The sequence below is a fragment of the Gobius niger genome (assembly GCF_951799975.1).
Source record: "Gobius niger genome assembly, chromosome: 7".
Lineage (NCBI taxonomy): Eukaryota > Metazoa > Chordata > Actinopteri > Gobiiformes > Gobiidae > Gobius > Gobius niger.
Window position 1 is genome coordinate 17,552,347 of NC_136858.1, and position 13,557 is coordinate 17,565,903.

Sequence of the window (13,557 nt, forward strand, 5' to 3'; positions counted from 1 at the left end):
TAATTTGCATTTAAAGTCTAATTAATATTTAATCGGCACAAAATAAAAAATACATATATTTTAAATGCTCCAGTTAAAAAAAAAAAAACTTTAGATTTATTTTCAACATGAGTTGCTTTTCCTTGCAGTCTGAAAGATAAATATAAAATAATGTTTTATTTTTGTTAGTTTCTGGCAGTTTTTCTGTCAGTGGTTCCCCTGTAATGCCCCAGCCCCTGTATACTTGGATTCGCCCCTGTTCAAAGCAGATGACGCGCATAGCCTTCAGTCCCGCTGTCACTGGGCTCTGTATGTCTGTGTAAAATAGCTACTAAATGCTGTAACTTTTGTGAGAACGCCTTAAAACACCGAAAAGCCCCCAAGATTTCTGTCATTAATCCAACTCTTACGCATTGTCGTTCGGGGGCCTCTGTCTGCGCCATAGCTTCAGTCCATTGTTTTGAACGTTTTCTTGTCTTTAATAAATGTCTATGAATCTTCACCTCTTCACTCACTGTAGAAAACATTTAATGCATCCAAAGAAACACACATTTCCTCCTTCCTTTTTGAGCTGTATTGATTCGATGCGATAAGTCAGGAAGCCGAAAAAGCATGTGGCTAATTATTATCTGTAAATATAGATGCGCCGCTTTTAATAATAATGCATTGGTTTTATATAGCGCTTTTCTGGACACTCAAAGACGCTTTACATTGCACTATTCGTTCACTCCATACTCGGTGGTGGTAAGCTACTATTGTAGCCACAGCTGCCCTGGGGTAGACTGACGGAAGCGAGGCAACCAGTCTGCGCCATCGGCCCCTCCGACCACCACTAACCACTCACTCACTCACTCCAATCGCTAGGCTTCCTGGTGTTACCAAACGGTCTCCCATCCAAGTACCGACCAGGCCCTTCCCTGCTTAGCTTCCAAGGTCTGACGGGATTGGGCATTTTACACAATGAATCCTGATCAAGTCAATTGACTCGAGTCTCCCACCTCTGGCAGGTACCAAAAAAAAATTGATGCATTGATGGATTTAAAGGAAGTTACATGATTCTTTCAGCTCAAATAAGTGATACAAATTCAAAAGAAATGGTATTTTATGGAATAAACTAACATTATTGTTATGTTTTCTGGTTCTGGATGACAAATAATTTAGTAAAGGTATCGTAGCAAAGTCATTAAAGTGTAACGGCCCTAGTCATAAAGTCCTTCACAAGGCTAAGCTACTGTATGTACCCACAATTAGCCCTGGTGTATCCTGGGTAGGCTACCAATCTACCAATAGATCCCTATACACTTGTTCACACACCACATTCATACACCACGCATGGTGGGTGAAGTGTCTTACAAAAGGGCACAACAACAGTATCCACACAACTAGGACAGACTATACCAACCTTCTGGTTATATGGGACCCCTGCTCTACCAAACTGAGCCACAATCGCTCCATACAGATTGTAAACACTATTTCAAATCATTTGCCATAGAAAATGAGGAACAGGAAATACATATTACAATCTGTACTTGTGTGTTCTACTGCTATAATTGTGATCTTACATGTTTAAAGTAATCCTCCCCTTCGTTTCCCTGATGACTTCCAAGTCTGTTTTTAGAAGTCCGTAGTGAAAAATGATTATGGGCAGAATACTCCAGTGCTGACATCTTTCTGTAATTCAGTGTGATGGCCAAGGTTGTAAAAACACGCTACAGCTCACATGCACATCTGTCTTCTCCCACAAAACCCATGTGCTCACAAGATAACGCCAGCATATTATCCAGCACTCTCTGCTCTTTACTACCACCTTACGCAATACTAATGAATACGACAGTCACAGGTCACACTTCCAGATGGGACGCACGGTTTTAGATAGATCAATAAATGAGATTTCTCTGATAAATACTGATTCAGTTTGTAGGCATAAATTAAAGTGTTAATTTTGACATAACATTACCTAACTATAAGACATTCAAATTGGGATTACGTATGCAACCCACATTACATCTTTGAGCTTATTTGATATAGTGTCCAAAGATTCTGTTGTAACTGTACGGACAGGAAGTTGCATAATCATAACGTGATTGGATTCCACATCTGGACTTGGGGACGCATGCTGGTGACTCTCCAAGGGACAACAAAGCGGGTACCCTGAACCCGGCCTCTTCCCCCATCCCGGAACAGCTTTAAATAGCCATGATAATGTATTATTGGCAACAGGACCCATACATGTGTGGACAGTAATGCAGGAATTTCCCGCCTACCCCCCCAAAAAAAGAGAATCACATTCCGATGAAGTTATTGCTCGCAAGGAACTGTTGGAATGCCTGCTTTCATCTCTCAGTCAGATGGTAATAATGGATGCTTGTCCGGCACCGAAATGTTTTGCTCCACGCGCAACTTGAATGAACTTTGATGGGAACATATTTTACAAGTTAAAACAACACAAGGTAAAATGATTAACTGATGTTGGATGCGTTCTATTAAAAGGAGGTGCAGTGCACTGGAAAGTCTGTTTTTCATTGTGTTCAAGGTAAAAATACAAGCCTGAAGCCATCATAGTGGTGAAATCTTAACAAAAAGACACAAGAATACAATGTACTGACGACAATACAAAGAGAATGTGATAATCACCTTTTTTGGACTTGGCTCCTATTTTCAGCTTGGATGGCCAGGCTATCTGTGTTTGGGTTTCATCCATGATCTGGAAGAGAGGGATGACAAGTGTTAGAGGCAATGATTTACCAGCGTTACACAAACAGCACAACACAACAGTCTCATCTAATAGAAAAGACAAGCTTAAGATAACCAAAAGTCATCTTAATTCACCTCATATTTATCATCCCAGGAAATTGGAAACACATTCATGATACTTTTTCAGGCCCCAATTTTTTAAATACGATTTTCTTTGCAAGGTAGATCATATCACTATCAAATGCTGTATGTGATCTGCTGTCTGAATGGGATGTGGCTTGAATGTATGTGTCACGCATGAGCAGTAGAGGGCACAGCACACTGCTGTTTGCACAAGTAAACATGGATAGAAACACAGCACAGCGGATCTGGCAATGTTAAAGTTGTGACAGCAAATTGAAATCCCAAACCCCATCTCAAGTGACAATATAACTTTGGGAATTCTTCTTCAAAACAAGAACAATGAACTGTGTTGTAACTTCTGTCTAGCAATATTTTTTATTCATAAACAAAGGATCATCAAAGCAAACTTTTTAATGTTTCTCATTGACTTTGACAGTTATCTAAAATCCCTCAAATCTATAAGTACCAATGGTAATGAATCTATTTATCAGTTATTAAGTAAACTACCCAGAACTGTATAACCCCTTGTATGTAATTTAACATCTTATATTATACTGCACTGGTGCTTTTGTTCTTTTATTGCCTATTAACCATGTCATCCAAACAGACATACTATTGCCCTATTTGTTTTGTAGAGGGAAATGTAAAGAATATACAAATAATTTATATATATACAAAAATAAGCTAACAAAGCATTGGATCACATCGGATCTGACACATGTCGCATAGGGGCAAAACAAACCTGAATTGGGTCGCTTCAGACTTCAGAGAGATTGACAGTTTTAGTTTGGAGAGAAAAGACACCAAAATATACAAATAGGTGACCTCTTTCCATGAGCCACAATCTGGAGGTATAAGAAAATGCTATGTTTTAAGAAGTCAAGGGCTTTGAGTTTCGCCGTCATCTTCACTGCCATTATCACACTATTAGGTAATATCCGTACTGCAAGAAAACACAATATATTGCAAAGTCACAGGAAATTTATTGGACTAATATCTTAAAAAAAAAAAAATGTCATAGCAAAAACAAAAAGATATTGTTATATAACAAGTTCAGTTTTGGTAATGATTTTGCTAAATTAGTTTCTTTTAGCCTTTTTGTGGTCAATTTTTTGTATTTGATTATCCCTTTGTGTTTAAATTCAATGAAATGTACTGTGTTGCAACGGTTTAGTACAATCCTAAAAATAGAATTGCAATATTCAATACAGTTATCAAATTTTCAGGCTGTCACATGACCCATCAATGAACTTAAACTTCAGAAAATGTGTCTCATAGATAGAACATTTGGTATAGCTATTTATAACTTCAGAAACGTACGAAGTGTGTTGTTCAGCTGCAAAGGAGCTTTCCAGACACGTGACAGACATTCCAACATTTTATCATGTCACAATATCACAGGCAAAATGTGTTTCCAATTTCAGCTGCAGAAACCAAAGAATGCATCCCGTGTAAAAAACGGCGATACAGTACATAAATCTCCGCCAAATTTTATGAACTGCAAGCAAAGCACTTTCGCCGACGAAGATGTTATAACAGCCATCAGCAATTATGAATAAAATAATACGTGATGAAGATGGAGACCGCGGTAGCCAATCAGTGCAAAGCGTTTTATTCCAGGTTCAATATTTGCCCGTTTCAATATGCGTGTTTCCAGACGCAACATGAGTGGTTCTCAACACTCCCACCAGAAACACTATTCTGATTACACTTGGCATTCCAATGTATTCAAATCGCCAACAACAATCCAAGTGAGAGCCTTTTGACAAGTCCAGTCATCATCATAACCCAGAGCTTATGAAATCAGCGGTTGTCAGCACTACCAACAGAGAATAATGACTTCAAATAACCTTATTTTTCACAAATCATAAACGTATAGTGTTTATGACATGTGCAGAGAAGTCGGCACCGAGGAAAAGGAAGAATTCTGGATGCCCTCTCTTAGATGGAGGTGTCGGAACTGCACATTATCCATGTTTTTACAGACGTCCCACGGATTCCAGTTTGTTTTAACACTGTCCTGGGGTTTGTGTTTTCAGCGGAAAAGAAATGAATTTCTCAAAGTTTCTCAGAGCGTCAGCAGCGTGATCAAACAACCGCAGGGCCGCAACCAATCATTAGCCTCGGTGGAACCAAGAGAATATTTGGTGATGTCACTGATCTATTCTGTTCCTGTTTTCCCGCAGCTGCCCAAACTAATAATAGTGTCCCTTTTCGAAGGCAGATATCGGTGTAAAACTTTGCCAAACAACTTGATTTATTAGTCTAGACAACCGCTCCTACTTTCTATTCGAACTTAGACGGGGCTCGGCTCAGCGAGTCACATGTATTAACCCAATCACAGATGCTAATTTGTTACTCGATCACTTCTCTCACATGGAGTAATTGACAGTTTGGTGCATTGTCGATTGACAGTTTGGCAGAAGATGGTGCTGTTTCTCTGTCTTCTGTGTGATTTGTATCCATTGTTTTCATTTATTCAGATAGACCGGCATGATGGCTTTGGTACAGATGCACCCTATGTTTTTGTGATTGATTGATCTGCCGGGTCCCAGACAACCCATTTTTATGAAGAACAGGAAATGCGTACTGATTTACCACAGAGTATCTTCATTTGGGGAATTGACAGAGTTACAGACTTGAAAATGTTTGTAATTATTAGCTCTTTATGTTTGTGTTGGAATTGGGCCGTAAAACTCCCTCAGAAGATTATTAGTAAAGGTCAACCGATATATCGGTTGGACGATTTTTTTGGATTTGACAATATCGGCTATCGGCCAATCTAGTGCCAATAAAAGCCAATATCTCCAGGACCGAAAGTGATAGAGACTGCAAGTTTTTTGCATTGGAAAGAGTGGAGTCAGGGCTGTAAAATGAGTCCCGCCACAACTTCCTCAGCCTTAGGAGAAACAGTGAAACATTGCAATGAAAAATGGTTAGTGGCAAGTCTGTTAAATGCAGGTTTCTCTAAACCTCAGTCAACATAGACCTGCTGCTGCGTGTCATTTTAAAGCACAGAACCTGGAGAATTCAATTGCTGAGTCGGTTTTAACGGAATTGTATTTTTGATTGCTGCCACAGCTAGCAACAGTATGCTAATGCTAACGGCAGCATGCTAATGCTAACGGCAATCAAAATCAAAGCGACAGAAACTATGATTGAATCACCTAAAGTAAAAAATAAAGTTGGCCACTGCTCGAGTTGAAAATATGGCCGAGCATTCTAACACAAAAAAGGGGCTTAAGAAAAACCTATGTCGGTCGACCTCTTATTATTAGGACTGCTACTGTCATTATCAGCATTGACTGAGTAAGTTCCGCTAAGATGATCATTATTGGGAAGGGAAATTTGTGCCAGTTAGGCCTGTATTACACAGAGTATATACCCAATCACAAACAACCCATTCGTCTGTGCAGGCACATATAGTAGATGCTGCACAACATACAATATCAATGGTAAAGAGTACAGTACAGAACTACTGCCCTTCACTTTGTACTCACACACTGTACTGATGATATCTGCTGAAGCACAAACATTGACTTAACATTGTCTGATTTCTCTGAGCCAAACTTTAATAAAAGCAAGCTGATGTTGCATATTATATAAATCATGTTAAAAATCAAAAAAGGGAAGTGCTTAAACCTCTCCATATGCGGTTCTGGAAATAACAGTGTGTTTGGCATCTCTCTGACAAGCCGCACACTGCCAGCCCTACACCTGTGCACAGGCAGAGGAGCTGGAAGAGCTGACAGGACGACGCTGCTTCCCTTTGAGAACGTGGTGGTTGAATGAGTGGCCCGTCAAGCCTGTTTTAGCACAACATAAGCAGCATGCATGGACTGACCACAGGCACAACTGGACAGAGTGTGAAAACCACATAAGTCGAACGGTAACATGAACCTGCTTGTGATCCACTTTTGAGAATCACTGCTTGAGAATATATAAAAAAGCTATCTCAAACGAAACACCAAACCAGATTTTTCATTCCAAATAGTTAATAAGAGGCATAATAAGTTTTTTTCTGTATAAAATCAGAAAATACCCCGATGTGCTAAATATGCTTTTATCACAGGAAGTAAAAATTAAGGAAAGAATTCACAACACGCTCTTTCTAAAACCATTGAAACCCTTATCTCCACAGAAAGTCTGCCACTTAATCAGTAATCATCATTACATAATCTGAAAGAACAAGCTCCAGTAATTCTAACGCAATCTGAATGTCTCTGCCAGTTTCTGTCAAGTGAATCATACAACTTGGGGATTTTGGAATGAGTTTATCAAGCCAAACGTATCAGGGATGTTTTCTGTAAGACATAGAATAGGATAACAAAGGAAATGCTCACCAGATTCCTATTCTGTGGATATCATCAATTACACAAGTGCCCTGACCCATAACTCTGTATTTAGGCCTCAAACTAAATGAGATGAGCTCTGTCTGGCTGATCTCATATTAACCCAGGGCATGATGTAACACAACAAAAGAGGACACAATACATTACTCTCCCCCGGTTTGTCCTCATCGTTTTATCAGCAGAAACACACAAAAATAACCAGTGTATACTTCATATTTTCACACTGTGTTTTTTCATTACCGCTGCCTATAGAGACAGGACTTACTGATATCATCAATGGAAAAAAATATATTTTGCAGAAAAACCTGAGACATTCACAACAGCATGGAAAAAGTAAGTGAACCCTTGTATAAAATAGCTGGCTGACCCTTCTTTTGCAGCAAGAACTGCTTTTCTGTAGTTGCAGATTAGATGTTCACAACAATCAGGATGAATCTTGGACCATTCATTTTACAAAACTGCTGCAGTTCAGTGAGATTCTGGAGGTGTACTTACTTATTCCACCCTCCCCTGTGAATGTTATGGCCATTAAAAATATGATAAAATGTAAATGTTTGGGTGGCATTAGTTTAAGCAGACACTGTTTATTCATTCTTATGATTTTGATGAAGATCATTGTACCTCTGTACACGGCCTTACATTTGGCTTCAGACACCAAATATGGATCTAAATTTGTGTTTATTATTGTGGTTATTGTTAACCATTTAAATACAGGGCTGGAGAATATATAAAAAGTAGATCTTAATAATTACCAGATATACTGAACATTATTAGCCTAAAAACATCAGATGTGCAATACAACAGCAGAGACAACAGAAGTTAAGGGTTGCAGGCGCTGGGTACTATAATCGTTTTTCTCTGTATCTATAGACACTACAGCCTTTCGCTCTCTAACATTCTCTAAAGGGCTCTTGTTCAGAAAAACTTGTTTCCTGTCCAGCCTTGCTGTTTTTGGCTGCTCTCTGCAGATGGGACTGATTTCTGACAGACCACACACCATTTTAATGGGGGGACAGTGTTTATTTTAAAGAACATACCTCTCAAATGGGTCGAGATATTTGAACAAATTAGGTTACCTATATATTTAACCATTCATTTTTTCTTTGAGTCCCTCCACCCTGAAAATGAATAAATACATGTATGTGCGTGAGCCTGTGATCAGTCTCAGAGCCTGGCCTTGACATGATGATTGCTCTTAGAGATCTGCAGATGTGTACGGACTCCAACAGGATATGATGAAGGTCCACGCGTGCCCCACACACGTGACTGGAGCTGTTGCACATTCAGACTCACACAATCAACATGGTGGAGAGGCAGAGGCAGGGCCTGCTTCCTGCGCTGCGGCGACGCTCCAGCTGTTGATTCAGCTGGAATGTTTATGCCTGTGCTTGGGACGGGGGGGTCAGGGCATACGGGGGCTTGTTTTGGGGGGTGCAGAGTGAGTAGACTGTCTGAAGTAACAGAGAATATGAGTCGCACCAATCCACAGGGAATCCACGTCTTAACTCAGCGCCTGTTAACGGAGTGATAACTACTAAGTACAACCAGTCCAGCCTCTGGGCTAGTTCACTCACAATAACATGCAATTATCAATCTGAAAGGTCATGACTGCAATTCAACAGTGTCAACAAAAAAACATAGACAAGTATTCACTCTGATCTGTTACTGACCTCTTTTATTGTTTTTTATTGAGTTGTGTCATTTCCATATGCAGCACATTTTTTATGTTTTTTCCCCCTCACCCTTTGTGATAATGGGTCTTTTACATGGGCAGTTATGCATAATACGTTTGCATACACACAAAAAACTATCAAAGATTATAAAGTCATCACTTGCCCAACATGCCTAATTGCTAAGAGGTAGTTGCCACCAACTAGAGTCTGTGATCTGAAGTGCGTTTGTGGTGTCCTTGATTTACACCACCTTATCTCTAAACACACAAGCAAATGATCCATGCCAGCTACAACAAACCTTCTAAGTAAAAACTAAGACTAAGCACAAGCACAGGGGCACACTTCAGGTTTTTATTTGACATGTGACCAACTTATTTCAGCAAAATCTATGCTGACCGAATATTCCATGACAGTTGTCAGTTTTCGCACGCCCCTCATCACTGAAACACTAGATACCGCTGAGAAAATCAAATAAATCACTTCTGGAGGGAGATGTGAATGCACTAGCTCTTCCAGATCACGCTTGGCATTATCCTGACCACAACTTCTGGGAACGGCCACGGGACGGGGGCTTAGGCCTGGACTGGAGCGGCTTCAAAGGCAACACAAACTTCTTCGATCCAAACTCTTGTGTGGCGTGCAGTTATGGGCTCTACCAGCTGAGCTCTCCTCGGTTCCTCAGCAATACCGCAGTGAATCTTGGCATGGCTTGGAGACTTTGTGGCACATTTTGCAATTCCACTGAAAACGCTTTAAGGGCAATCATTTGTTCTACACTGTGTCGCGTGAGGTACACAATGGAGATTGCATCAGTCTAGAAATCCCCTTGTCAACCGCTCGGAATAATGAATTGAGTGTATAAAGGCAAAGGAATAAAAACAGTGGGAAAACTGTGTGAATGAAGAGGACATTAGGGTTAGCAGTATTTGCTTATTAAACGAAAGTAACTAAGTAAATATGGACGACAATCATGGACTAAATGATTATACTATTATTTATCAGGGATGATGCAGTTAATATAGTTACAATTCAAATTCACAGCTGATGTGATGCATAAAGAGCTTCTAGCTTCATCCTTTCGACACAACTTTCTATTGAAGTTCACGCACTTGAGTAACTGCATGAAATACTTGTACTTTAGAGAGTAGTTTAAAAACATTTCATACAATTATATATACTTCATGTTGGCATAAATAAAAAGAAATAATGTTTGAATTATTTGTACCTTATCTTTAGAGTTATGTCTATATTCAAGATGATTCTTTGGAAATATCAACTTTTGTTTGCCCCCTGATCAGGGGGCTAGGGTTAGGGTTAGTTAACCCAAATCAGGATATAATTAGGGTTAAGAACGGCAAATATAACGCAAGTTGTGTTTCTCTCACACATATTTTTAGAAATTATAAGGTCTTGGCTTTCATATATATGGCATATAGGCTGTAAGCTCTCCAGTCAATATGCTTTGAGATTTGGATGTAAATAATTGTTAACCCTAACCCAAATTCTAACCCTAACCCTAAGGTGGCAGTTAAGTGGTTTAAGGAGAACAACCAGATCTAACCAGGGCTAAACTAGGAATTAAACAGCACGCAATCTGGACAATTTTATACAAATGTGGTACTCAATTGGGCTGTCTCTAAAATAAACAAAACCACAACTGCAAAGTACTCATATAGAGTATCCACAGTACTCCTACCAACTGACTGTACTGCTGCCCTCCCCAGCTATGGCACCCTCCCGTGTCCCTACATCGCCTCTCGTCCTCTTATTTTTTATTGACCATATAACAGAGTGCACTGTTTATGCGTCACAGTAAAAGGTTTTGGATATAAAGGAAGTCCTACAGACGATGACTCAATACAATAGGCCGGTCTATGGGGAAAAGCGAAGGGTGGACCTTAATATGTTGCAAAGTGAACACTAGATCCAGCAAACTGCAATCCCACAGCCTCTAACGTATGAAGTGTGACCTGCCAAGACTTATGGCTCCATGTGCGATGAAGACAGTGGGTAACTCCATAAGCATGTTCTTTATTAGTCTCTAAGAGCCAGTACGGTTCACGGCCAAGGGTGTGTTGAAGCAGCAGGAAGCGCTCCAACTAAGAGTTTCCATTTTCGACTACTTCAAGGTATTTTACACACCTCGTACGCAGCATTTCAGCTGGGACATTTCAGCTGGGACATTTCAGCTGGGACATTTCACAGTTCGGCTCGGTGCTTGTTTGAGCATATGCAGTTACCGTAGGATTAGACAAGTTATCCAAATGTATAGGCTGCAATGAAAACATGACTATGGCAGGTTTTGGTAGGCCTTTTGGCTCAAATATTTCCACTTTCTTTCATCTGACTGAGTTGCGACAATATACATGCCAGATGTTTAAACCCCTTCACCCTCACCTTAACTGAGCACATTTTCTCCAGTTTTACCCAAATCTAAACGCTTCTCGACTGGAGCCTATAGGCCAGTTTAACGCCTCAATTGAAAGCTAAGACCGACAAAACTAATCTAAACCTCTTCCTTGTTTTTGTTATCACATTTTAATCGTTTTTTGTCACATTTTTGTTGCGTCTTCATTTGTTTTTTGTCACGGTTTTTTGCCACATTTTTGCCACATTTTTGTTATGTTTTCATTGCTTTTTTGTAGCGTTTGGTCTATTTCTTTTTTACTGTAATGTAACTGTAGTCAAGCCAAAAAAATGTGACCAAAACATGTCAACAAAAACGTGATGAAAACACAACCAAAAAGGACGAAAACGAGACAATCCTAATGAGGAGGAAGCTTAGATGAGTCTTGTAAGTCTTAGCTTTCAAATAAGTTAAGTTACACTTTATAAGTCTATGTAGAGAAATCTCTGTTGAGAAATGTATTCTCTGCATTTGACTCTGGGTGACCTGTCGGAGCAGTGAGCTGCCAGCATGGGCTGGCGCTCGGGGACCCATCTCCATGATGGAGCCAGGGTGGTGGTCAGAAACACCTGGCTGGAGGATTAACCTATTGCACATGTTTTTTTTACCACTAACCTACGCAGACACGGGGAGAACATGCAAACTCCACACAGAAAGGCCTCGAGTCATTACTCCAGTCGAGAAGCTTATAGATTTGGTTAAAGCAGTACTAAGTAAGTCACGCCCCTAGAGGCCATAAGTGCCACTGCAGGTGTCGAAGCATGCTTTTTTTTACTCATTAATTGTCTACGCTGACAGAAAAGACAAAGGGAGAGAGGGATATTATACATCCAGCTACACAATGGAGATTTTTTTTTTTCACTCAAATTTCCTGTAAATACTGTTTAAGTTGCGCTAGCCTGCAGTTAGCTTTACCTGTTAGCCTATTAGCTTCGTCTTCGTGATTCTGTTAGTGTGTATTGGTGGCTCCGATCCGGTGGCTGGCCAGAGACACCAGGGGGAGATGAAAGACCCCCCCAATCATCCCATTAACACTTGTATTACCCCCAGAGGGTAATATTAAGGTAAACAAGTTACTTAGTACTACTTTAAAGTCAAACTGGAGAAAATGTGCTTGATTAAAGTAGGAGTGAAGAAGTTAAATCCTGTACATTTATACCTTGGTCTGGGTGAATACTCGATTCTGATTCTCGATCTATTGGTTATTTTAATGTACACCTAGTCCGACAACAGTTCCAATCACTGCCCAGGACTTAAAAAAATAAGCAAACAGGCCCCAATGAACAGTTTCAGTTTGCGGAACCATGGTATAAGCGGGATAATGCACTCCGCTTCGCGTCGGACGATTCACGCCTCGGCGTCGTCCAGTTATTTCTGATAATGGACACCTCGTCGTGCATTATCCCTTACTTAAAGTGGACTGCTGCTTCATTACCAGAACACGTCACTGTTTTTGAGCTTATTGAGCCACACAATTCTTAATTCTCACAATGGTTGATTAAAAAGACAACTGTTTCATTACTTCGTGCAATGATGTTTTTGCTACTATACCTGCTTGCCAAAAATATGGAGGATCTTGCAGAGTTTTAAGGCATATTATTCCAATCTCTATTGTGTTGCTTTTGGCCCATTACTCACCTTATAGGAGCCATTTCCACACCTGGCCAACACTCGCACAGTACATACAGCCTCATTTAAATTTAAAACAATACTGGTTTCACTCTTGAGTTATAAAAGAAAGGCGGAGACATAGTATGGAGATCTTGTTAAAATTCCACTGAAGGGAATCATAAGGCGCCTGGTTTGCATTACTTGGTTTTGACTATGGCGAGGACAGTTAAATTGCCTTCCCCATTGACATTTACCTCAGCATGCTAATGTCCAAATCCAAATATGAAAAATAGACAGAAGCTGCATACTAAAACAAACCACTGTCCGTTCACGTATTTCATTATCACCATTAACATACTCAGGAGGGCCGCAGCATTTATTCAGGAACCGGGGTTTTAAACAAGAATGGATTCACTGGAGGCACGTCGGAGCACCAGGCAATTTGTGGGATTCCTCAGTAACCGCCACTGACAGAAGACAATTAGGAACAATATTGGGAACGCTGAACTGTTTGCTCGCTACATACAAGAGTCTTTACAAGCACAAACCTGTCATTAGCCAGATCAATTTCAATGTGACTTACAGTCGTGAAGTGTAATAATAATGGTTGGAAATGTTAATGTTGAGTTATTATGTTTTAGACATGTATAATGTTTTTGACCACTAAAAAGTGTGGTCCCACAATGGGTCCAAAAGTAGGTCAGGCGGAAGTTGGATT

At 40.0% G+C, this 13,557-nt stretch overlaps 1 protein-coding gene across 3 annotated transcripts in view; it reads right to left on the reverse strand.

Moving 5' to 3' along the window:
- bicc1a (BicC family RNA binding protein 1a) overlaps positions 1-13,557 on the reverse strand; it is a 62,449-nt gene that overhangs the window by 33,524 nt on the left and 15,368 nt on the right. For all 3 annotated transcript variants that reach the window (XM_079560469.1, XM_079560468.1, XM_079560467.1), the window contains exon 3: positions 2,614-2,683. In XM_079560469.1, coding sequence (XP_079416595.1) covers positions 2,614-2,683 — 70 coding nt within the window. The remainder of the gene's footprint in view (positions 1-2,613; positions 2,684-13,557) is intronic.